Genomic DNA, 26,887 nt, shown 5'->3' on the forward strand with positions numbered 1-26,887 from the left:
AACACAGTTCCTAATGGCATATTTTTGTATAATTTAATAAACAGCTTTCTAGCAGTTACTGCTTCTGTCTGAACTTGTTGCGTCTGTGTTTCTGTCCCTCTGAGTCGCTCGTCTTCTTTTTGTTCCTGTTCCTGTTTTTCACGTTGTGTGTCTCGTAGTAGCGCACACCAACTTTTTTGGATTGCTGCTGCCGTGCTGCTCTTCTCCGCTGCAAACACACAACACAAAGGAAACCAGTCACACACTGACAGTCACCCCTGCCCTGCCTGTGCGGCTCCCACAGCCATGGAAGCAGAGCTGGGGGAGTGTCCACCTCAGACCTGAAGAGCAGCAGCAGACCCTCCCTGGCCTGGCCCTCATCCCTCTCCCCGGCGGGGCTGCTTCAGCCCTGTTCAGCTCCTTTCCAAAGCTGTCCCTCCCAGCTCTGCTCTACTTCAGCTCCTGAAGCCACAGAAACTCTTCCAGTTCTTCAGGCCAACAGGACACAGTGTGAAGGTGATAACCTAGAACGCCTGAGACCTAAGACTTAGACTCAAGGACCTTCATTCTGTGGCCACTTCCTGACCCGAGTTAATTGGCTTCCATTAGATCCCTAACACATGAGGTTCCTAGGATTCCCAGCTCCAAATTCTGGTTTCAGAAAGAACAGGTCCTGGGAACTGCAACTTGTGGCTGGGTATGATAGCTTACACCTGCAATCCCACCACTCGAGGTACTAAGAGATAGGAGACTGCCTGAGTCTGACGATAACCAGGGCCTGCATACCAAGACCCTGCCTCAAAAACAAAGACTAAGGGGCTGGTGAGATGGCTCAGTGGGTAAGAGCACCCGACTGCTCTTCCGAAGGTCCAGAGTTCAAATCCCAGCAACCACATGGCGGCTCACAACCATCCGCAATGAGATCTGGCGCCCTCTTCTGGAGTGTCTGAAGACAGCTACAGTGTACTTACATATAATAAAAAAAAAAAAAAAAGGTTAAAAAAAAAAACAAAAAAACAAAGACTAAATAGACAAAAGTGGCTTAGAAACTCCATTCCCGGGACCCACCAACAAGCTGTCCTTTGAGCTCCAGGTGCTCACCATGTCATGAAATGCCTGAGCACACACACATACAAAGCTAATGAAAAACAAACAAACAAATCTCAAAATGGACTTCTACTGCTCTTTTGATTTCTCCCCCCCACCCCCCATACAGGGTCTCACTATGCAGCCCTGGCTGTCCAGGACTCGTTCACTGTGTAAACCAGGCAGCCTCAAGTTCACAGACTCTGCCTGCCTCTACCTCCCTGACTAGACCTAAGAGAAGAGCATGGTGGGCATGCACCAGTACACTACCTTTTGTGCCCACATCTCATTAAAAGAGGCAGAATACTTACTTCCTTACACGTCAGCATCCTCTTAGTCTTATTTGAAGGTTCTTCTTCCATCTGTGCATCCCACTTCCTTGCCTTTTTGGTGGGTGCTTTATGATACACAAAACAGAGAAGATTAACAATACAAACAGCATTTCAAAATCTGGAAGACTACTGTAGGAACAAGCCCTGTGTAAGGAGGCAGGAGATGCAGGGTTACAAGCAGTCATGGTCATTGTGGGGTTCAACTTGCATCATGTAGAAACTATCATGTAGAAACTTTATGAAGTATCTGTAGTGATTTAAATGAAAACAGCCACCATAAGCTCAGAATGTTTGAACACTTGGTCCCCAATTGATGGAACTGCTTGGAAAGGAGATGTGTCCTAGAGCTGGGCTCTTGAGGCTAAAAATCCCCAGTCCACTGCTGCTTGTTTGGTCATGTACTACATAAAGAGCAATAGAAAAGTAACCAAGACAGACCTCCTGTCTGACTCTGAAGCTATTCATGTGCACCTTTGTCAAGCAGTCCTCCTAAACCATCAACTGTATCTTTAAAAAAAATGTAAAAACTCTCAAGTGGAGAGCTCAATTTGCATGGTAAGCAGAATGTGGAACCAGATGCTAAATACCTGCCTGTATGGAGGAAATTATCCCAAAGCTACAAATCACATTTAAATGGTTCAAAGAATTGATCTCACCTGCATCACTGACTTCTGCAGATGTTTTCTTCTCTTCTTTGTATTTTGCAAAAACCTTTTCACTTAAGTCCTTGGATATTCTGAAAAATAAAAGCAAAGTCACAGCTGCTCTGAAAAGGCCAATCTGGAGAGGTGTGACACTCGGAAAGAAAAGGAAATTCCACCACGTTTGTGGTAACTGCTGGGTGATGCAGCCAATGCCCAGCTGTTACAGAACACTAGGTTACCAAGCTCCATGTACTTCAGGTGTCGAAAGGTGAACAATGCACAGACTTTTCTTTAAAGCAGCCATTCCTAACTCCGTGCTCAGACTGGGACTGGAGCTGGGTGGTGGAGCACTTGCACAGGCCCTAGCTTCTGTCCTAAGTACCTTAAAACCCTAATACCAGGCTGGTGAGACGGCTCAGTGGTTAAGAGCACTGACTGCTCTTCCAGAGGTCCTGAGTTCAATTCCTGGCAACTACATGGTGGCTCACAACCATCTGTAATGGGATCTGATGCCCTCTTCTGGGGTGTCTGAAGACAGCAACAGTGTACTCATCATATATATAAAAATAAATAAAATTTTTTAAAAACAAACCAAACCCTAATGGCAAAGCCAGTGCTCATGGCAAGTGAGAACAGAACAAGTAAGCTAATTAGTAAGGAGGAGAGAGTATTACCTGACGGCAGAGAACTTTTTAGCTTTGGCTTTATTTAGAAACCTCTGGTACTTGGCAATCTTCTCATCCAGGGCTCTGAGCACGGCTTTGGTGTCATTTCCCACTGGCTCCTCCTGAGTGTCTGGGGAACACTCTTCCTCAGCATCCTCTCCTGGCTGTTCCTGCTCCTGTTCTTCCTCTTCCGCAGAGCTTTCCAGATCTTCCAAGTCTGATATCTCCACAGGCACCAGGTCATCCGCAGAAAACTGAGGCCCCACGTTGATTTTGCCAAAGTTCTGGCGAACTCGTGCGAGGATCTGTTGCATCATCTCTGAGTTTCTATCCTGAGAACAGTCTACTTCTGGCTCCTTTTCAGTGATAGAGTCTGACCTTTCAACTTCTGTTTCTATGGTCTCTTCTTCTGGGTTGTTCCGTGTTGTTTCTGTGGGAACTTCCAATGGTGAGGATGGTGGAAGCTAATGAGGACCAAAAGATGTAGGAGAAGGGGAAAATGGAATCAAAAAAGGAGAACCCCGCTTCAACTGCTACTGGCTCTCAGATAAGCAGTCCTCCTTTCGGGTCTAAGCCAATGGAACTCTCCCCAGCAGCCAGCGCTATAGAGGATCTTTTGATCCTTCATAAAGGACAGAGCTGTGGTTTAGGAGGACGGGGACTGACCCAATGAAACCAAGACAGTGGTGTCCTCCACTTTGGGTATCAGCAAAAAGGGGGCAGAGGAGGCACATTAAAAAAATAGAAGACACAAATCCAAGAAATTGGAAGCGAGTCTAACGGAGGACCAGGAAGTATAAGGAGAGATGTGGTGAGGCCAGAGTTCAGAGTCTAGAAACACTGAGATGACTGGCCTATTTTAGGTATCCATGCAAACTCAGCATGTGCCAAGCTTTCGACATTTCACATATGGACCATTTTATCCCTGTGACCCAAACTCACGTAATGACTCTCCAAAGTGGAGAGTGGCTGAGTAAACTGCTAAACAAATCCAGAGTCCATAAAATGCAGGAAACTGAATAAAAGTTTATATATTTTTGAGTTGGCAAATTGGCTCAGCATGTAAAGGCACTTGTTGCCCAATCTGACAACCTGAGTTCAACCCCCAGAATTCACATGGTGAAAGGCAAGAACCAACTTCCCAAAGTTGTTCTCAGATTCTCACGTGTGTGTACCATGGTACATGTTTGTGTGTACACAAGCATACGCACACGGGCATACACATACTAATTTTAAGTTTGTATGTTTTGTAGTGATTTCTAGATTTCTTTTTTCTTTGAAGATAGGGTTTCTCTGTGTAGCATTGGCTGTCCCAGATTTCGCTCTATAGACCAGGCTGGCTTCAAACTCAGAAATCTACCTGACTCTGCCTTCCAAGTGCTGGGATTAAAGATATGAGCCATCACCACTAGCGATTTCTAGTTTTCTGATCTTCAAGAAATTACTACTTCATCAACAAGAAAAGGAGAATGAACCAAAAAAAAAAAAAAGATAAAAAGGAGAAACCCTGAATAAGGCTAACTGTGCTTAAGAGTTAGATCTCTGTGGAGGTACCGGGTCCTCAGAAGCCTTCCCCAGGGCTGGCGAGATGGCTTAGTGGGTAAGAGCACTGACTGCTCTTCCAAAGGTCCTGAGTTCAAATCCCAGCAACCACATGGTGGCTCACAACCACCCATAATGAGATTTGACACCCTCTTCTGCTGTGTCTGAAGACAGCTACAGTGTACTTATTTATAACAATAAATAAATCTTTAACCAAAAAAAAAAGAAGAAGAAGAAGCCTTCCCCAACTTCCACTCACAAGTCCTCCTCTGACTCCTTCAACCCCTTATCCTGGTGGACTGCTCACAGTACCCTCAATTCCATGAACTCAGATATATACAAGCATAATAAACATACGTTCTTGGCACTGAGGGCCTAAATCCTCTGGACACTCCTGAGGGATGTGTTGTCTTCCCATATACATAAGGAATAATGTGCTGTAGGTGGGGAACCTAGTTGACTTCAGATAGGATCTGCTCACTTGAAAGATTCAGGCAACACTCAGTTTCACCTCCAACCTTTGGGGAAAGAAGAGGGGCCAGAAACTAGCTGAATCATCTATAGCCACTGATTCACCTACATAAAGAAACACTTCTCAGCCGGGCAGTGGTGGGGCACACCTTTAATCCCTGCACTTGGGAGGCAGAGGCAGGCAGATTTCTGAGTTCAAGGCCAGCCTGGTCTACAAAGTGAGCTCCAGGACAGCCAGGGCTACACAGAGAAACCCAGTCCCGAAAAAACAAAAAAAGAAAAAAGAAACACTTTTCTAGGATGGTGAAGATCCTGATAAGCCTACCCAGTGCCAGAATGGAAGTAGCTGTCTGATTCTTCCTCCCAGCCCCATGCTCCCAGAAATAAGACTCAGACTCAAAATATATTTACAAATACTTTGGTCATATAATTAGGCTCTTCTCTGACAAGATCAAAACTTCAAATAACTCCAATCTACATTTTGTCATATGGCTGGTATGCTCAGATACCATGCATCTGTCTCCTGACATCTTCCTGGGTGAATCTCCCATGCCAGGCACTATCCCAGAATCCTTTTGCCTACAGGATGCCCCACCTGCTATTACGTGCCAAAGTGATAGGCCATATCCACACAGACAGAAGATATTTCCTCTGCAGCTGTCTGTTCTCTACCTTGCCTAGGCAGGGCTTCCATTGAGCTGCCTGACCGTGCCTTTGTGATGACCTGGTAATCACAGATCACAGTACTTTGCTGAGTTTCTCTTCTAGCCAATCACATCCCAGAGCCTTGACTTTGTAGCGGAGTGTAACTGTAATGCTAAGGGAAGCAGGCTGTGAGGCTCAAGTCCATGATTTGTGGGGTCTCCACTACTTTCAGAAGTTAAAATCAGAATTTCACTAGAGTCAGAGACCTGTAGAAGTAGAGTGGACATCCACTACACATATCTGACATCCACTACACACAGGTACTTGCACTTACACACCCGACCGACCTCCACACCCCACTAGAATCTAAGTATATCAGGGTAGGGACCTGCCTGCTTTTCATGGTGGCCCCTCTGCCCCAGAGGGCTAGGAGCTCCACTCTGGTTGCTAAATGAATGGATTAATGAGTGAATGAATGATACCACTCACAGAGCAGAGAGACAGGGGAACTGCTGTACTTGGTTGGTTGTGGTTTTGAGAGAAGGGGGAAGAAAGCCAGATAATGTCAATCTCAGGAACACTAAGACTTTTTTTTCCCCTAAGACAAAGTTTCTCTGTGTGGCCTTGGCTGGTGTGCCTCGGCTTTAGGTGTGTGCCCCACTGCCACCTGACAGCATGCTAAGTTTCTAATGCTGGAGAAAGATACCCAAATGGAGCCATCTTGCTTTAGTTAAGAGGTATTTCCAGGAGAAGACCAGAGCTATAAGGATCCCAATGATGGAATACAGAAACAAAACCCAAAGCCATCACTTCCAGAGACCCGCTGAATTCTGAAAAGGACCCTAGAAACAGGTAAGTCATGTGTAAAGACTGAGACTTTGGCCAAGCCACCATCAGGGTAAAAGCTATGGGGCAGTAGGCAGCTTCCTGTCTGTGTCCCAGCTCAGTCCCTAAGCCCAACACCTCCTGACCAGAATGTTATCAACTCCGCTCTGCCTGAGCTCCCAGTTCTCTTTAAAGCAAGGATTCCTATTTACCAGTCTGTTCTCTGTGGCTGTGGTTGGTCTGAAAAAAGGTTTCTTCATGAATGAACTTTGGCAACACCTCTGCTCCCACAGAAGACAGAAATTTAACAAATATTAATTTCTTCTCCTCCTCCTTGCCCCACAACTGGTACCTACTCTCACAGTTCTGCCTTCCTCTGCTCATTTGTCTCTAATGCTCTTCAGCAAGTCTATGCAATGGATGACACACATGTACCAAAAATGAAGACGTTCCACAAAGGAAACAACCCTGAGTCACACCACACTGGGGTCACTTGAGCCCATTTTCCAGGACCTGTGCTCAGTGCTCACCCTCTTCTTACCTGGGAATCGGTCGGTAGCTCTGCGTTGGGCGGCTTGACAAAGAAAGGGATTCGGCCTCTCTGCCAGTCATTGAGAACCATCTTGCTCACAGTCAGCAGGTCAGGCTCTCCACCCTAAAAAGACAGGACAGGTTCCCAGTTAAACCCACAGAGCAAAAGCTCTTCTGGATGAGTGAGGGCCACTTTAGTCACTCTGCTCCTTAACATCCAGCTGACACAGTTCCCACTGCTCTCACAATGGCAGGTCCGTGCATCCCAGTGCCAACCCCCAAGGCGCTGGCTCACCTTCAGTAACTTCCCAGTGCGGAGAGCTAACTTCTCAAGAAAGTCCTCCGCACTCTCCCAGGACTCAATCTTGTATGTCTTGCTGATATACTCTGGCTTTGCTCGTTCAAGGACAGCACCAATGTGGTCTTGAGGAGCTTTAATTTTTTCAACTTGAACCTAGAGAATTATAGAAATGCTGTGTTCAATTCTTTTGCATAGACAGGAAAATTCAGTGATTTGTAATAAAGTGAAATGGATTTCCGTATCACAAGGTGACTAGGGCTTTGCTGTGTCTGTGATAGTTTGGCAGGAGCAAGGAACACCCCTGAAAGCTCACCACAGCCAGAGCCCAGAGCTCAACTCTAATCCTGCTTTACCACAGGCTGTGTGCGGCCTCCACAGTCAGTTTGAACTTGGAATGCTCTGTGTCACTCACTGGCAGGAACGGTTAAGATGCCTGCTACTCCCAGAACCCAGAACACAAAAAGCAATCCAAGAATTTCAGAAGGACGGGGGAAATATGCAGAGGACTTATGCTAGAAGCATGGTTATGGTTAGGGGGAATCATTTAAGTTTTCAGTCATATTCAGAAACAAGGGAGGAAATGACTGGGTTCCAAGATGACTCAATCCATAAACCCATGAGATGAATTATCACTAAGCATAAACAAGCCCCGCTTCCCTTCGGATCCCATGTGGTTACTGCACACTGCTGTGGGATGACACTGACCAGATATGCCCACAGCCCCTCAACCTCCTGAGGTAGGCTGAGTGGAAAGGAGGCTGCTCTGTTCAGCATCATGTTTCTGCATCTGCTTAGACAGGCTGACCCCAGGCTGCCTTCTCAACAAGGAATGGCAAAGGCTCTTAGGGATCCCCACAAAGGAAAACAGGATTGTTAAGGACAAATACCCACCACTCCTTTGAGCACAATGTCAGTCTCTGAGTCCTCAGATGGGTAAACCACACCAGGGCAGTCAATCAGGAATATACGACGCATCAAGGTAATATACTGCCAGACCTGCAGACAGAAAATTCTAAGTTTGTCAAAGTCAAATACTGGGAGCTAAACTTCACTGATCTGTGACATTGTCATATTAAGCTAGAAAGGAGAGAAGGGAAGGCCAAAGAAAAGCAACCTGCTGAATAATCAGGCCATAGTCTATCCTTTACTTAAGCCAAGTACGACAACCTCCAAGCACAAACTAGAGTTCCATCACTGAGAGTCCAAGAATAAGGCAGAGGCAGGATTTCTAGTTGGTATTGTGCAAAGCCACCACAGTGAACCTGTTCAAGTCTTGAAAACATTCAGAAACCCAGAGATGCCAGCTTCTTTGTCACAAGGCAGAACAATGCTGTTCCCAAAACTCTTTGTGATGGCTGCTGCTTCTAAATAATAGAAGCTATCTAAAGACCACGTTTTCACCGGGTGTCTTTCCATTTTTGTTTTTGTTTTGGTTTTTTTTTTCGAGACAGGGTTTCTCTGTATAGCCCTGGCTGTCCTGGAACTCACTTTGTAGACCAGGCTGGCCTCGAACTCAGAAATCCACCTGCCTCTGCCTCCTGAGTAGTGGGATTAAAGGCCTGCGCCACCACGCCCAGCACGTTTTCTTTCCTTCTTAACCCAGACACCAAATATTCTTGGGTTGGTTTTATTAAAGCAAAAGGCTGGAGTTAAGAGATACGGGGGTGGTTCTGTGGTTTACAGTACTTGCTGTTCTTGTAGAGGACCCAGGTTCAGTTCCCAGCATCCACAACAGTCAATGGCAGCTCACAACAGTCAATATTTCTAGTTCTAGGGGATCTGGTGTCTGTTTCTGACCTCAGTTAGCAACAGATACATACACAGTGAACATATATGCAGGCCAAACAATTATACATGTAAAATAAAAATGAACAATCTTTAAAAATAAAAAAAAAAGAGTACAGGGGCAATTTACAAAGGACTTAAATGTAGGCCATAATCAAATCACACCCCAGTCAACTATTAGCATACAGGGTGCACCAATCCTGAGAGGGGGACAGGGACCAGGTACCATGTCCACTGCAGAACACTTGCCTAGCATGTGTGTGGCCTGGGTTTGATCCCCAGTACTGTTAAAGAAAGGAAGGGGACAGGAGGAAGGGAAGAAGAGAGGGGAGATCTCCGTATCTTAAACAGTCAAGTCTTCATAGAAATAAAACATAGAGTAGGGGGCTGGTGAGATGGCTCAGTGGGTAAGAGCACCCGACTGCTCCTCCAAAGGTCCAGAGTTCAAATCCCAGCAACCACATGGTGGCTCACAACCATCCGCAACGAGACCTGGCGCCCTCTTCTGGAGTGTCTGAAGACAGCTACAGTGTACTTACATATAATAAATAAATAAATCTTAAAAAAAAAAAAACAACATAGAGTAGAACTCATACACACCTTTGTTTCTCCAGCAATGGGGGCCACATTGCAAACTTTCTTTGATCGTAATGTATTAATCACAGAGCTCTTGCCTACATTTGGATAGCCAATGAACCCAACACTGATTTGTTTCTTGTCTGTGTGCAACTGTGGAAAAAAAAAGAGGAAAGAAAAGAGTATCTATCATATATACTCGGCCATAGTTCCCTTTGGTCAGTCAGACTGTGTTATTTGGCTAATGGAAGGACTACTATAGCACAGAGCATTTAACACATCCTCAACACAAGCCTGCCTCACAGTCCAGGAGATGCAGTGTATTTTCATGTCAGGAGTGAGCCGTGACCTCAGGCACCCACGTAAAGCATCTCTGCTCTAGGTTAACAGCATGTAGATCAGGAAGAGGCAGCTTGTCCATCTCCTCATCACAGTGTATCACCAGCCACAGTAGAGACATCTTTAGGGAAGGAGCCTAAGAGGTGCCCACTGGAGACATGTGTGTCTGAACATGGCTGGAGCACAGCAAAAGGCAAGTGTTCAAGTCCCAACCAAGTCTAAACACAAGGCAGTGAGACCATTCCTCTACACCCTGCTCCCCAAGTGCTCCCAGAGCTAACTCTAGAAACTGGAAGAGTCTCTTCTGGAGACAACGACAAACCCAAAGAAAATGCCTGTGTCCCTAATTAACACTACCCCCTTCAGTGAGATCCACCACTGCTAGCAGGCCCCACACCAAAAAGACACCAAGAGTCTATCAGAGTTGTGGGTACTTTTGCTTTCAATTTGATATCAGTTCTCTGTTGCCCAGGGCAGTTTCAATCTCTTGAGCTAAAGTGATTTGGGGGAGAGGAGTCTTGTCTCTGAAACAAACCCCTGTACCAGAGAGGAGCACGAGAGCACCTGAGTACACTGCTCTCAACGGCACTTCAGTCAGAAGACTGTGAACGCCAAGTGACACTCGGCCTGACACTGTTGTCCATAGTACAGAGAAGCAGAGTGAGTGAGAGATGTGTGTGGGGAAGATGGACGCAAGTAACCTCACGGCACCCAGCATCAGGAGGCTACAGGAGCCTGAGGCAGGATGGCTGTTGCAAATTCAACGCCAGCCCCAGCTACACAGTGACTATGGAGCTACCCTGCATCACAGTTCCATCTGTTCTCAAAACACAAAATGAAACCCTTTTCCATAAAACAATGAGTTCAAGAGGGGAAGAGAGAGAGCGTGCGTGAGAGCCACACGCACTAAGTCATAGCTTAGTACTGACAAGTGCTTAAAAGCATGTTTAAAGGCTCTGGGTTCAATGTCTAAATTAAAAAAAAAAAAAAAAAAAAAGGCCGGGGGTGGTGGCCCACACCTTTAATCTCAGCACTTGGGAGGCAGAGGCAGGCGGATCTCTGAGTTCGAGGCCAGCCTGGTCTACAGAGTGAGTTCCAGGACAGCCAGGGCTACACAAAGAAACCGTGTCTCGAAAAACCAAAAAAAAAAAAAAAAAAAAAGAGAGAAAAAAAATAGAACCCCCCCCCCCAAACTAACCCTAAAATTTTAAAGCAGGAAACATTTAATAAGTATGTAAAAATACGGGAAAGAGTTGGGGGAATCAAGAAATAAATCATCAGTTTGTACCAACAGCACACAGTATTGAAATAACAGAAGTGATGGCCAAGAGTCAAAAGTACTGCTTCTGGGAAAGGAGGAAGGGTGTGACGGGAAGTGTGACTTTGTTAGAGCCAGGCAGAAGAGAAGACTCTGGGACATTCAGAATGTCCCTGAAGTGATGGGCTGGGCAGCTATCCTGTGACAAAGGCTGAATGAACCACCTGGTGCTAGTGATATGGCAGAACAGGTAATGTGATGAGAAAATGCTTCAGACCCTTCCTGATCCAGAGCGCCTGCGGGTTTTTATACCTCTAGAAAACACTGAGAAGTGAACAAAACAATTGTTGTGAGACAGATTTCATTATGTAGCCCATTCCGGCTTAAACTTTTGGTCCTCCTGCCTCTACCTCCGAGGTACTGACCCAATGTTAGCAACTTCGGACACGCACGCCAGCCCCTGAGTGGTGGTAAGCTCAGCTACAGCACGCTAGCAGAAGCAGCCTCCCTACCTTCCCAAACTGCCGCAGAAGCTGAATGAATGCTCCCTTCCCAAAGGCATTGGTGAGGCTCGCATGGAAAGCCAGCGTTGGGTAGTCCTGGGAGAGCACAGCAACCCATCGTTTCTAAGGGGAGGAGAAAACACGCTGGTAAATTATAGCTGTTTGTTTACATGTTCAGAAGAATCAGAGGTGGAATTACTGCATGGCTTCAAATACAGCACTGCCCTAGGGAAACAGCAGCTATAATTCTTTGAGATGCTTTTTCAAGTATGACAGTTAGTGCTTTGTCTTTTGTTTAACAACTGACTGCAAAACAATGTTCCAAAAACTGTCCCAACTACTAAATGCAATTAATGGAACACAATGGGGAAGTAGTCAGTGACTGGCAACTGCCTCCACTGGGGGGACACAAAAGCCTGCAGCTGCCCCCGCCAGAAGACGGAAGGTGGCTCTGCCCAGCGCCAGTGCATGTGCTAGCTCTCTGTCAGTAAGGTCAGTAAGGGCAACCCCCAGAGGGTGACACTTCAATGGCCTGTTGTTTAGAATCTATGTACTGATGTGCTAGTGAATGGCTTGCCCTGCTGGCCTCCACAGTGGGTTTAGGGTCACGAGCTGAACTTACGGTTGCCCAAGTTGGAACAAGGTCACACTTATTGAGTACAAAAATGAGATGTTTCCAGGGTTTTTCCTTTTTCAAGTAAGCTTCGATGTGGGGGGAACGAGTGCCCATCGGATCTCTAGCGTCAAGGACTTGAACGACAACATCTGATGAGTCTATCACCTGCAAATCCAAAGAGGCAGAAACAGTTGGCTACAGTGCATACAAAATTTAGGGGACATTTATGGGAGCCCAAAGGGATAAAATCCTATTTGGAAGCAACTGCAAACAGTCTGCAAGGGGAGTAAACAGCATCCATTCTCAATGTCCACTCATCAGAATTCAAAAGCTGTTCAAGAATTTTCAAAACTTGTCAAATTTCAAATAGGAAAGCTGGCTTAGATCAAGCCCATCTGATTCACAAGTACCAGGTATTGTGTATGGGTTTGTGTAGTTTACAGAAAATTAAATTTGCCTAGTTTACTCTTATGGTCCTAGTCTCCTATTATGGTTAATCACATGGAGTGCTTGGAGCTTTTTATATTATCCCCTCAGCCCCCAGACAGTCAGTTCAAAAGCACTGGGTCAGCACTCAGGAGTACACACAAAGCCTTTCTTTCCTTCCCCACAGAGTTAGGCAGGCTGGCTAAGGTATTAACCCTTCCTAGACCGAGATAGTTAGCCTAAGTAACTACTTACAATCCCCCCACACCTCCCTTTGGGTTTTTGAGACAGGTTTCTCTGTGTTATAGCCCTGACTGTCCTGCAACTCACAAAGATCTGCCTGTCTCTGTCTCCTGAGTGCTGCATTAAAGGCATGCACCACCATGCCTGGCAATAACTTACACCTCCTTAGGCAGCACTAACCATGCGGGGTACATCCTAAGGGGCAGTGTACAGAGGACTGACAGGCAATAGAACACAAATGCTCTTCCTTTCCAGCACAGCAGTAGTGTGCACATCACAGCTCCTTCATGGAGGAAAAGAGAATGAGGGAAGCAGTAAAGCATTACTTCACCCAAGGGCTTCAGTCGGGCAGCCACTGTGCCTGCTCCTCAGTGAGCACCACGAGCCTTACCTTGTAGAGTTCTCCCCATATTCTTTTTGACTGCCCTTTTTTATATATCTCTTCTTGAGCTTCATTTCTAAGTGAGAAAGGAGCAGAAATGAGCAACTGAAGCACTATCAAGAAGAAAAGGCAATGGTGGTGGTTCACGCCTGTAACCTCAGCTCAAGAGCTGGTAGACAGAGCTCTGTGACTTAGCAGCCTGGTCTACACAGTTAAGTTCCAGGCCTACAAGGACTACACAATAAGACTCTGTCTCAAAAATGAAAACAGCCGGGCGTGATGGCACACGCCTTTAATCCCAGCACTTGGGAGGCAGAGGCAGGTGGATTTCTGAGTTTGAGACCAGCCTGGTCTACAGAGTGAGTTCCAGGACAGCCAGGGCTACACAGAACAACCCTGTCTCGAAAAACCAAAAACCAAACCAAAACAAAAAAAAAAAACCCAAAACATATCAAAGGGAAGGATATTCAGGTGACTCTGCAAAGTCACTGAAGCAAAGCTCCAACAGCAGATCAAGCTGATGTGGTACATGTGCACAATGGAGGGCCTTAAAGGGAAGGACACTGCCGGGTGTGTCAGTGCACGCCTTTAGTTCCTGATCTAAGGAAGCAGAGGCAGAGAGCTCTGTGAGTCTCAGGCCAACCAGGGTTACACACAGTGAGACCCTGGATCAAAAACAAAAGGGGTTGGCAAGTAGGGAGCTGAGCATGGCTCACCAGTTAAGAGGGCTTACTGCTCCTCCAGAGGACCCGAGTTCCAGGCTAGCCAGAGCCAAATAGCAAGACCCTATTTCACAAAAGAGAGGCAGGGCAGGGGAACCCCTTTCGGCAATTTGTAATCTTTACTTTATGGATCCCCACAAGAATGAAGAAAACTAACGATCTTTTCTCTCCCAAACAAATATAAAGTGAAAATAAAAACAACTCATCACACAAAGTATGCATAGATATGAAAACATATGCATATGAAAACACCGCAAAGAAACTCATTACTCTGTGCGCTAACTTAAAAATAAACAAAGGGCTGGCAAGACGGCTTAGTGAGTAACACACTTGTTCCAACCTGACAACCTAAGTCAGGTCCCCAGGACCCACGTGGGAGGAGAAGGGAATCAACTCCTCTGACCACTCATCTACCACAAATATGCATACACAAAATAAAACACGAATTTGAACAAGCAAACCAACCCCATGACCTTTATGCAGGTTCATCACTTTTCATATTATCATTGGAGGTTCAGAAAAAGATCAACTATAAACTGAAGTGGTCTAGAGACCCAGGAAGACAAAGTGTCAATTTCCAATTTAGGAATAACAGTGCACACCACTGACATAAGGAAGAAAACATAATTCCTTTTTCTTGGTAACCAAGAGGGGTGTGTGGTGATGAAGCCTTGCAGAAGTATTTTTGGTCTGGCCTCTAGTGCATTGATGCCTCTAGTCTGAGGGAAGAAGAAACTAGCTGTGTGTGCAATCCTATACCCACAGCATAAGGGAAACATTCTGTAGCACAGCAGCAAAGATGAGAGCCTCAAACGTACCTTACACCAGTGTCCTCCATCACCAAATCACGGTCCTTGCCCTGGTCATAGCTCTCAGTAGACATTTCAGCGTTTTCTAGAAGGGACTGCATATCACTTGCAAACAAGTTTGGCCGCTTTCTCTGTGACTTTGGGCCAAATGTACTTTCAAAGCTTTCAGTATCAAGAATGTGGACTTTTGCGTTCTAAAGACAAAGGAGAAGTGCAGGTAAGACTCAGGAAAGAAAAACACTGAGCCAAAGTAAACTAAAAAGCTCAAACCACACCAAAACCCACAAGAGCACAGACTCAATGAAGTTTCAAATCTGTAATGCGTGTTTATATTGCACAAGGGCTTCTTCTATTCTGAAAGGCTGTGAGCTTCCCTGCAGTATGTAAAGGTAACACAGACACCGAGTAAGAACAGCCATGTGAGACTTGCCAAACTCTGCTTTCCTTCACCCATCATAGACTCCAGTCACATATAATCAATGCTACAATGATGAAAATTAACTGATCTTTTCTGACCCTTTTTTGGAGCTTTCAAACAAGTGCATAAAATTCGCCAAATTCACAGGTTTTGTCAAGGACAATCAGTCAAAATGTGTGTGTGTTTTTTTCTTTTTTAAACCAACTGTAAATGCCAACTTTTTCTTGGAAATTAATTTCTCTCATGGCTAAAAGGAATTGCTTGTTTTATAAGATGCATTTTAGTTTCAGATAACATTTTCCCTAATTTAGGTAACATTTTTATTAAATGCACATGGAAACACTTCAGATGAAAAACATCTAGCAAAAGTCCAAAATAATAGGTTAGATGTGATAAAAGGAACCTGATCCTAACTAGAACTTGATGCGCTGTGAAGGAGTTACAGGCATAGGAATTCTTGAAGCAGGATAAAAGTCAAAGTGGAGTTAGGATCTACCACGTAACAGAATGTTAAAGGCTGCAGAGACTCTCCTTTAAAACAAACACAACACACACACCTTCCTCCCTTAGCACAGGGCCCTGGGTAAACCCCGGCTGGGGAGCTCATGAGTGATGGATCAGCCCCATGGCTTCCAAACATCACTGATCCTCCTGAGGGGGCCTCACTGACCTGGACTCCCTGAGCTTGTGGCTTATATTCTCTTGCTAGCTTCTAACTGAGGGAACGTCTGTCCACAAGGAAAACTGCATTTTCTGTGGCAATGGGTTCTGAAGTCAGTGAGTAAAAATTAAGTATGACTGGGCTGTAGAGATGGCTCAGTGGGTAAATCCCAGCTTAATCCCTGGAAGCCATGTAAAAAAAAAAAAAAACAAAAACAAAAAACAAAAAAACTACACAAACAGATGCAGTGGTGTTAGTCTGTATCCCAGCAGATGGTGGTGGAGACAAGTAACACACAACCATATCAATTATACAAACAGTGTGAGCAAATATTATCCTCAGAAATCTTATAACTGGGCTGGAGAGATAGCTCAACAATCAAGGACACATTTTGCTCTTCCAGAGGACCCGAGTTCAATTTCCACACTCACATCACTTGATCACTTGTCTCACCACTGCCTGTAACACATCTAAACCAGGGGATCTGATACCTCTAGCTTCCAAGGGCACTCGAACGCACTCACACACTCACTCACACACACACACACACACGCACACGCACACAAATTAAAAATCAAACCTTGAGCCGGGCATGGTGTCCCATGCCTTTAATCCCAGCACTTGGGAGGCAGAGGCAGGCGGATTTCTGAGTTCGAGGCCAGCTTGGTCTACAGAGTGAGTTCCACAGGACAGCCAGGTCTACACAGAGAAACCCTGTCTCGAAAAAACCAAAAAAAAAAAAAAAAAAGTCAAACCTTAAAAAAATCTTATAACCTATGGTTTTGAACTAATCAGCTTACTTACTGTAATACTGCACAATTAAAGTGCACATGCAAAGTTATACTATTTTTACTCCATTCCTACAGAAACACATCTAACACACAGAACTGAACGTATGAAAGTTAGAATAGATCTGATTTGACTCCCCTGTGTAGAAGCATTTTAGAACTAGAGTCCATACCATGCTACAGCCACTGGATTAAAATAGAAAGGGTTTCCAAAGCCAAGGCAGAAAGCCCACCAATTATTCTGAGTATTTTCCTCCATCAAAATACAAGCTGACTCCTGAAACTGAAGGTTCCTTCATTTCACACATCAGATATCTGCAACGAACAACTGGAGCAAGCAACAAAGCAATAAATCCACAATAGAACCTCTGTTCTTCCCAGAAATGGATTCAATAGTTGGTTAGAAGATGGCTTTAGGGAGAAGAGACAAAGAGAACAAGGGAAATGAGCAACTTGTCTGTGGTTCATGAATTACACTCATCTGTTTTCCTGAAAGGAAACAGTCACTCACTAATAGGTGCCATTCTTCAAGTCCATCATAAAACACAACATAATTGACAAAACCTGAGGCAATAGGCAGCTTGGCTTTTGATTCTGTTCTGTAAGTAAACACTTCTCTTTGAACTGCTTAATCCTTGTATGCATGTCAATGTTTCCCTCCCCTCCTCACACTGGCACTCAAGCATGTGCACTGGCTGGGTTTCTGGGAATTATTATTCAATGCAAGTTTAAAATGTGCAGGCAAACATTAAGCCACTTCTTTGTTCCGTGTGAACTCCTTCTGCTCGGGCCAGAGTCAGCCCTTACTGTACTATACAACTCCAACAACCAACAATCGCAAGAGTACCCTTCCCTGTACCTGAAAAAAACCTCCAAGGAGTTCACAAAACACTGAAGGACTCCTTCCATCTCAGCCTTCATTCTACATCTCTCCGAGATGACGAACTAGCACTGACAATCCCAGGCTCTTCCTAGCCAGTCTGCCAACTTAGTTAAGTTCTAGGCCAGTGAGAGAACCTGTCTCAGAAAAGAAAAAAAAAGAAAGAAAGAAAAGGTAGATAGTCCTGAAGAATGACAGTCGAGGTTGTCCTCTGGCCTCCACTTGTACATGTGAAGACACGAATGCATGGACATGCACAGGCATGCGTGTGCGCACATGCACACACGCGCACGCGCGCACACACACACACACACACACACACACACACCACGCTGTGTTGCACGCTTACTAGACCAAGCGTTCCAGGTGCTTCAGCTGTATCCAAACATGAAAAGAGGCAAGTGCATTCTCTTTTATGGCAAGGAAGTTAAGGTTCATGGAGAACCATAACTAAGCAAAAAGGAGGGATGAGTGAAGACAGAAATTCAGGCCTCCCTGCAAAGCCTCGTTTGGATCCACACAGTACTGCACCTCCTGGGCCAAACTCAATTCACAGTAAGGGTGACAAAGGAGAACACCTAAAGCTCATAAAACCCTCAGTGCTGCTTACAAAAGCCAAAGCCAAACTAAAGCCGCTATCTATCTGCCCAGAGTTGGCCCTAAAAACCACAGCACTGACGTGGCACTTTGTCTTACATGAGGCTGGATTCGATCGTGCAGAAGAGACATCGGTAATTTGCTTTGTTTCATGACAACTTTGTATGGATCCTTCATAACTTTATCCATTTCCTCTTGAAATTTTTGTAATGATGCCTGCTTGATCACACGAGTATTTCCTGTTTCACAGATAGAGAACATGCCAGTTAATACAGAGATTGGTTTTGCCTCTGCGTGCACTCTCTGACAGGGGAAGAAGGCAAGTCTCCATTCTCAAGCCCCCAGAGCCTACACATTCATCACTCCTTAGAAAAGTTGGCAAACTTGAGAAAAGCGGGGAAACATGCCTCTCGCACTCACACACTGGGAATTCGCCCACCACTAAGACACATAATGGGTTTCAACAGTTTTCAGAGCCCAACTTCCTGACTGGATGAAAGCAAAAATTAAACATCACTGAATGGAACTGAGATTTGACAAATGTTCCTGCCAGTCCTGGCAAAGAAACCTGGAGCCAATCACAGCTGACCAGTTCACACAGAGAAAGAACCCCAAACCTCAGAGTTAAGAGGGCTTGAAGGGACCGGTAAAGTATCCAGGACACATCCAATAAGGCAACAGCGCTGAGAACGCCAGGCCTTTGATGCTGAACATAGCATTCAAGTCAACAACAGCAGATGCAGACACAAGGGTCAAGTGCCCAACACTCACTACTTGCCAGGGACTATGCTAAGCAGTTACATGGTCTTCTTTTTACATTTATTTGTGGCGGGGCACCATAGTACCTGGGTGGAGATCAGAGGACAGCCTGCAGGGGTTGTTATCCCCTTTCTGCCTTCTATTCTGTAGGGTCCAGAGACAGAACCTAGGTTGTGAGGCTTTCGGGTAAATATCTTCACCATCGAGCCTCCATACCAATTCTCGGTTTTTTGTTTGTTGGTTGGTTTTTTTTTTTTTTTTTTTTTTTTTTGAAACAGAATTTCAAGTCATCCAGGCTAGCCTTAAACTTCTGATTCTCCTACCTCCAACTCTCATGTGTTAGGATTATAGGATTGCCTCCACCACAACCATCTTGAGATACTGCCATTCTTATTTCAATTTTAGAAATTAAGAAATTAAAGGACAGAGACTTAATAACTTGCCTCTAGCCACATATACAACTTGATTCTAAATACCCAGCTCCATGGTAAATAATCCCTCCACAGTCTTCTCTGACACACAGACACATCGACATTTATCTCCTTTTCCAGACCCTAGCACTTTGCACATACAGACAAGCACTTTCCCCCCACCTCCCCCCGTTCTGTCCTTGAACAGAATTTTGATTCTCTTTCTGTTTCAGTTCTCAGGGGCAGCCCATCAAAAGGCATTAGATACAGTGACAGGCAGGGGCCACTTGCACTTAGCACAGAGGTCAGATGCCAAACAGTGACTATCTAAACATTACAGCAGAAAGCAGTGTTCCCAAAGAAGACCCAGACTCCTGAGACTGGACAGACTCTTTCCACTCCTGCAACAACTAATAAGGACATCCATCTGCCACTAGGTAAAGGGACCAGAGCATCCGCAAGGCCACTTCGTATATAGCCATCTCCCCAGCCAACTAGAAACAAAGAGATGAACAGCCCATGGTTGGTAGATGTTTCCATGAGCAGGGACCTAACGGCCTCTGTGCTCACGTGGGCTCACGTCCAACTAAGAATGAGCTAAAATGAGCTAGCTCTCTTCCAAAGGCACGGTGTCCATGCAGGAACTCTTCAGTGCCTTTTCCTAAGCAGTGGCAGGCTCATGAACCAGAACCTTCTTGTGGATGTTTCAACATCTGAGTCTTTTCCACTCAACATCACAGGAGGATACTTACCAAACCATTTAATATTCGGCTCCACTCGGGCCACTGTGCCAGAAGCCACAGTTGACTGATACTGCAGTGGCTTAATCACTTTACCACGACTGTTCCTAAGTTGAGGAAATAACAGATTTGGGTTGAGGACAGAAGCGAGGCAGCAAGAGCACAGTCTGGCTCACAGACATGCTTTCCATCAAAAGGACTTTGGGGGGATTTAAAATGATCATGAAATACAGACTTCAGTAAACAAAAAGTCCTTCTACATTTGAAACAGATTGTCCAAAAGCCGTTTAACCTCTTGCAACAGAGCACGTAATGATTTCTGCTAGATGAGTAACAATGCTGATGTTTAAAAATCCATTTACTGTTTGTTTTCTTTAAAAAAAAAAAAATCACATACTTGAGTTTTTTTGGTAATTATTTAAAGGCTGGTTTAAATGAATTTTAAGTAGAGGATGATTTATCCTGGAACTCAAAATTCTAAAACAAACTGCAAAGCGGGCGACTGAGGCAGGCTAGGTTACTGACTGTGTCTTACACACAGCTTTCAAAAGAAATGAATCTAATTACCAAACAAATTAAGACCAGCTAGCAAAATGCCACTCTCAGCAAGTCCCTGGAGTGGAGGCTGCCTCAGCAGAATGCCGGGCTGGGATGAGCATCCTAGTGCCACAACGCTGTGATCTGTGTTTGCCCTAACAGCCAAGTTTCCTGGCAGTTTTCGTAAGTAGTCTTACACACTTTGTACTTGTGGCTGATGGGTATTTAGCTGGGATCTGACACTACACTGCTGGAAATCAGTGTATGAAGAACAGGATGGCCACTTGCCAGGAAGTGTTAGGAAACAATCACCGTTTCGCCATCTACTACCCATGACTTTAACCATATTAACTATATCCTCACAGCAACACTCCTAGGAGATGGTGGGAACGAGCCTTAACAGGTCTCAGTTTTAAATCCAGGGCATGAGGGAAAGGGAAGGCTGGCTGTACCCAATGCTCACCTGCGCTCCTTTTGCCTGTACATATTCAGGCGTCGAATTGTGCCCCGATCCCTCATGTTTTGGCCTCCAGCTCCCTGTACTCGATCTAGAAATGAATAATAAGCCTTTTGATATCCAGTAACTGTTAAATATAGTCATTGTTTAAAATGTGCCAACCAAGTGCTTACCCAACTAGCCAAGCTAACCTTACCCAAGAATGTCTACTCTCTCCATATGCTGCTCTAATAAATGACTATGAGCAATGTGCTATGCCAAAGCTGAGTTCCACCTCTGAACTTCCAATAGAACTGTATCTGACAGCAGGGTATTACCTCACCAGTCTTGTTTCTGGCATCAGCACCATGTTCCCACTACCGATTTCAAGCCACACAACAGTCACATAAAGAGCTATGTTATGCCCTATATGGCTATTAACCGGCAGAGTCACAATGTTAACACAGGCATTTGATACATTCTGTGCTCTCAACTACAAAGGACACTGATCTAGGTCTCAGTTTAACAAAGAAATAGAATGGAATAAAAAACACAAAAAACCAAATACAATAACAAAAAGAAGCAAAAAATAGGCGCTGGTTAAGAGCACTGATTGTTTTTACAAAGGAGCTGGGTTCGATTCCCAGTACTCATGTGACAGTTGACAATTAATTGTAACTCAGTTCCAGGGAATCTAACATCCTTTTCTTGCTTCTGTAGACACCAGGTACATACAGTGGTGCACATATATACATGCATGTAAACACAAATACATATAAAATAAATTTTTTGAATCTTAAAAAATAGTTGCAAAATTGGCAAAACTGAATAAAAAAGAGTTTGGGGGGGTGGGGTGGCCGCGGGACGAGGAACTACACAGAGTGAATCTTTAAAAAAACATCCTGGAGTTAGCATGCACTCTCCAGACCATCTGTCCTTTTTACTGTGAGGTTTGAGGCAGGGTCTCACTATGTAGCCCCAGCTGGTCTTAAACTCATATAGATTAGCCTGCCTCTTATGTCTTGACATGAGGAATTAAATTAGTGTACTACAGACCCCACCCTATCCCCCTCATATTTCTCCACCTCTCTCTCCTTTTTGGTTTTTCAAGACAAGGTTTCTCTGTGTAGTCCTGGCTGTTCTAGAACTCACTTTGTAGAGCAGGCTGACTTCAATATCAAGAGATCTACCTGCCTCTGGCTCCTGGGTGCTGCGATAAAAGGTATGTGCCATCATGCACAGCTCTGATTCTTTTTTTTTTTTTTTTTTTTGGTAGACAGGGTTTTTCTGTGTAGCCCTGGCTGACCTCCAACTCAGAAGTCCTCCTGCCTCTGCCTCCCAAGTGCTGGGATTAAAGGTGTGCACCACCACTGCCTGGCTTCTGAACCCTTAAATAAGGACTTCAAGGACCATCCTGAGCAGCAGCATAAAGAGCCCCACATGACAACTGTAGAGCACGCTTGGGCACATTCATCTAGACAACTCGTAACTCAAGATTTTGACATATAGGAATGTTATTCTTCTCATTTAACTTGTCTTGCTCCAGAATGAAGACAGTATCTGTGGTAAAAGGGACTTTGGAATATCAAACATTAAGGTTCTCATTCAGTCTTTATACAAACTGAATTTTTAGACTTCTGGTGCTTTTATTTCTCTAAAAAAAAAGGGAATATGTGTGCATCACCATGTCTGGCTGCCATTTAATTTTTAATCCTTAGTCATAATCTACATTGGTTACATAAAATCAATATCCATCTTTAAAAAGTCTGTGTAACCACCACTATGCCCACAATAGCGATGAAGTTAAATGGGCAGAATGCTTGCCTAGCACTCCAGAGCCCTGGGTGTGATCCCTAGTGCTGCACAAACCAGCCACTGTGGCACAGCTACTAATTCCAGCACTAGAAGCAAGGATTAGAAGTTAGAAAACAGGGGCTAGAGAGATGGCTCAGTGATTAAGAGCACTGACTGCTCTTCCAGACGTCCTGAGTTCAATTCCCAACAACCACATGGTGGCTTGCAATCATCTGTAATGGGATCCGATGTCCTCTTTTGGTGTGTCTGAAGACAGCTACAGTGTACTCATATATATAAAATAAATCTTAAAAAAAAAAAAAAAGCTAGAAGATATCCTTGGCCAAATGGTGAGTCAGAGGCAACACACTGAGACCCTATCTAAAAATAAATTAAAGGACTAGGCCAGAGAGATGGTTTAACAGTTAAGAGAACTTGCTATTTTTGCAGAGGACCTGGGTTTAGTTCCCAGCACCTACAAGGTGGCTCACAACCATCTATAGGAGCAAACAGAGTGTACATATTATGTAGGCGAAATTCAAATATAAAGTAAGTAAATATTTTTTAAAAGGAAATATTTTTAGTCTTTTTTTGTTTGGTTTTTCAAGATAGGGTTTCTCCGTGTAGCCCTGGCTGTCCTGGAACTCCCTCTGTATACCAGGCTGGCCTCAAACTCACCGAGATCCACCTGTCACTACCTCCCAGGTACTGGGATTAAAGGTGTGAGCCACCACCTGTCTTAACTTTCAAGAGATGATGATGGGTTCTAAAAGTTGGGTTAAATTTCACACAAATCATGGCTTATAGGACTGATTCCCACAGCTTCTGAGGTTAGAAGCAGCATATCTAGAAACCCTCTTTACGAATTCATAACTAATTCTCTTGTCCTAAATTTTTAATAATTTTATTTATTTATACTTCATATGTACATATGTATGTACCATATCCTGCCCACATGTCTGTGCACCAAAGTGTGTCAGTGAAGGCCAGAAGGGGGTGGCAGATCTCTTGGAACTGTAGTTACAGATAGATAGTCGTCTGTATCATGGGTGCTGGGAATCACAGCAGGTTCCCTCCAAGAGCAGCCAGCGCTCTTAACCCCTGAGCCATCTCTCCAGCCCCTCCCATTCTAAATTTTAAGAGAGAACCCAAAATCAAACTAAACCCCTGGAGGGCTCTGAGAAGTCTGCCCACACACATCTGGCTATGTATCCTTTTCCTGAGTCCCTCTTCCTATCAACCCTCAAGGTTTCCGTGTACATTTTTTGGCTGTTGATAATCCCTGCTTAGAAACATCCAAGTGTATCTTCCAAATGCATGGTATCATGTGACTCAATACAGTTATGAAAGATCGCAAAATAACGCAGCAACTTTCCTGCATGTTCTCCTTTAGTACTGCTACATACACAGTGTGCTTGAGGGCCTTTTAAACATTATACGGATATATGTGGATAGCTGCCTTGAAAGCCAGAGGTATCAGATTCCCCTTGGAGTTGAACTTCCAGGTAGTTGAGAGCTGATTGAACTAGAATTGAACTCTGGTCCTCCGGCAACAGCAGTGTGAGTGAGCTCTTATTCTCCCCATGTTCTCTCCAGTCTCTGAGTGCTTTCATCATTTTTTTTTTTAAATCTAACTAAAACCCTAATTATGCAAATTACAAGGAGATACTGAAGTCAGCTATCCTTGCAGCCTTACGGAGACGAGAGTATACCTAATTTTTCTCCCACCAGTTTGAGACAGTCTCACTATGTAGATCAGGCTGGCCTCGAATTCACAAGAGATCTGTCTGTTCTGCCGTCCCAGTGTTGGGAACTACAGGGATGCGTCACCAAGCCCCTCTATGCCTAACCCATATTTAAACACAGTTTTAGTAGCTAAATCAAAGTGGGAGGGACTCCTCGAAAGCTGTTTTGTTCGCCCTGCAGATGGGAATTTCTTGTATCTCAAAACCACCTCTACTGATATCACTATATTTACCTGAAGTGTTGCCTAGGCCTGGTCTGATTCCACGGTCAAAGCTAAGGTGGCACGAATGCTATGGTTAAGGGTAAAATGCCACCTGGGCCAACCTACTCCACTCTGTGTCTTCAGAGTCTGTACCCTGTAGTCCAGATAGCCACTAACTCGTGATCCCCCTGCCTCAGCTTCCTAAGTGCTGGGATGACAGGCATGTGCCAGGGCTCCAGGACCCTAGTCCACTTTTAACTTGCCTTTCTCTACATCTCCTCCTGAGAGGCCTCGGGGCTGCCAGAGGCTGGCGTGACTCATCCCCCAACTTTAGAGCAGGTGCCTAGACCTCGGGTCCGCCGGCCCAGGCCCGGCCCGGGCCTTCTTCCGTCCCCAACGGCTCCCGCGGTCTGATCCCGCCCGGTCCGCCGTACCTGGGTTGGTGCTGGCCGCCGAGCGGTTGATGGTGCTCCGTCCTTTGTACTTGGGCTTCACCATCCTGACGACAGTACCGAAACCGCTCTGCTACTTGCGAGGTAAACCACTTCAGAACTTCCCAGCCGGGAAAGCGTCCTATGTGAAGCACGTTGGACCCTGAACACGCGCGACGTCACTTCCGTTCGCGCTACGCGACTTCCTGAGAGCGCGCGGTGCTTGCCTAAGGCTGACCCGGCTCCGCCTCTGTCCTGCTCCCGCCTCCCCCGGGTCTAGCAACCGTCAAGCGTCCCTTCCATAGCAACGTCCAGGGCACCGGGCAGTCCTGGGTTCTTAGTGAGAAAGAGAAAGAGAAAAAGAGAGAAGCGAAGCCTGTTCTCGGGCCAGTGCATGAACTGATGGGAATTTGCCCTCTGAACCTTTCTAAAAGTGTTCCAGCAAGAGTGGGCAAATACCAGAACAGGTCATACCTGCCTTTAAATTTTAGGCTGGAGTAGAGCAGTTTTTAGTAACAACAGACTTTGGATTCAAGCCTCATCTTGAAAGAAAGAGAGAGAGAGAGAGAGAGAGAGATTGATTTTAAATTCTCCAATGGTTTATTATCGCAAAGAGAGACAGATTCAAACTCCTTCCAATCTCTACAAAACTTGTGATCTGGCTCTGTTCCTCTGACCTCTCTCCCTCTTCTGACATTTATACTGAATGTTGCTCTGTCTGATCACACATTCCCTGAATCGGCATCGCTGGTTCTTTCTGGTCAGTTCCTGCTCAAATATCATCTATCCATAGGATTGCAAACACTAGCAAATTCGTCAGCATGGTGACGCACACCTATAATACCAATGCTCAAAAGGCAGAGGAAGGAGTTCCAGGCCTGTCCACATTATATAGCAAGACTTGTCACCAAGAAGGTGGAGGAGTAGGAGTAGGATCAGGAGGAGGGGGAGGATCAGGAGGAGGGGGAGGGGGCAGGGGAGGGGGAGGAGAACATCAAGAAAAAAAATACAGGACAGTGAAATTTGAATTTCAGGTTAAAAATAAATAAACACACTTTCTAGCTTATATTCCAATCATGGTTTAGGATAACTTAAAGAATCTAAGGAAACATGATATACTTGAGAGGCTAAGGCAGGAGGATTGTCACAAGTTCAAATCCAGCTTGAGCTACATAGAGAGACCCTACACCAAAAGATTGTTTTTCACTGTTCACTTGTTTTTAAATGGAACTACATGCTCTTGATCTATCTGGCAGCAGCTCCTTTGGCAGAAGTATTTGCTGAGTTACTGATTTAAGTCAGCCACTCTCTTCCTGTTATTCCATTCCACCTCACTTCACGGCACAGACCACTACCAGAAATGACTCTGTTCACAAGAGCATTGGCTGCTTTCCTGGGTCTAGACCATAAGCTTAGGAAAATGGAAATCAGGTACGTTATTCACCTCCGTCCCCAGAACGTAACAAAGCTGAGTGTGTTGGCATGAGCCTCTAACCTCAGCATTTGAGGATAGACTATCTGCCGTGAGTTCAAGGCTAGTCTAGCCTTGGCTATATAGGGAGATACAAGCCAAACTGTAGAAAAAGACATTACCTTTTTGTTTGTTTGTTTGTTTGCTTGCTTTTTGAGATAGGGTTCCTCTTTGTAGCCCTAGCTGCCCTGGAACTCACTCTGTAGTCCATGCTGGCCTCCAGAGTGCTGGGATTAAAGTGTGTGCCACCTCCATTGTGGCAGTGTGCCACCACAGCCCTCTGAGACATTATCTTGAGAGAGAGAGAGAGAGAGAGAGAGAGAGAGAGAGAGAGAGA

The 26,887-nt window shown here is 45.0% G+C and overlaps 1 protein-coding gene across 1 annotated transcript; it reads right to left on the reverse strand.

Moving 5' to 3' along the window:
• Positions 1-7: 7 nt before the first annotated feature.
• Positions 8-25,257, reverse strand: Gnl2 (G protein nucleolar 2). Its single transcript, XM_021160192.3, has 16 exons — positions 25,083-25,257; positions 20,934-21,018; positions 19,946-20,040; positions 18,124-18,263; positions 14,690-14,874; positions 13,159-13,225; positions 12,105-12,263; positions 11,492-11,605; positions 9,407-9,535; positions 7,913-8,017; positions 7,016-7,174; positions 6,731-6,844; positions 2,716-3,170; positions 2,054-2,133; positions 1,377-1,462; positions 8-208 (listed from the first exon to the last, which is right to left on the reverse strand). Exons 1-16 carry the CDS (start codon positions 25,144-25,146, stop codon positions 56-58), a joined length of 2,190 nt encoding a protein of 729 aa, XP_021015851.1. The 5' UTR covers positions 25,147-25,257; the 3' UTR covers positions 8-55.
• Between the last annotated feature and the right edge of the window lie 1,630 nt (positions 25,258-26,887).

Source organism: Mus caroli, unplaced genomic scaffold (assembly GCF_978045245.1).
Source record: "Mus caroli unplaced genomic scaffold, Mus_caroli_1 scaffold_6, whole genome shotgun sequence".
Lineage (NCBI taxonomy): Eukaryota > Metazoa > Chordata > Mammalia > Rodentia > Muridae > Mus > Mus caroli.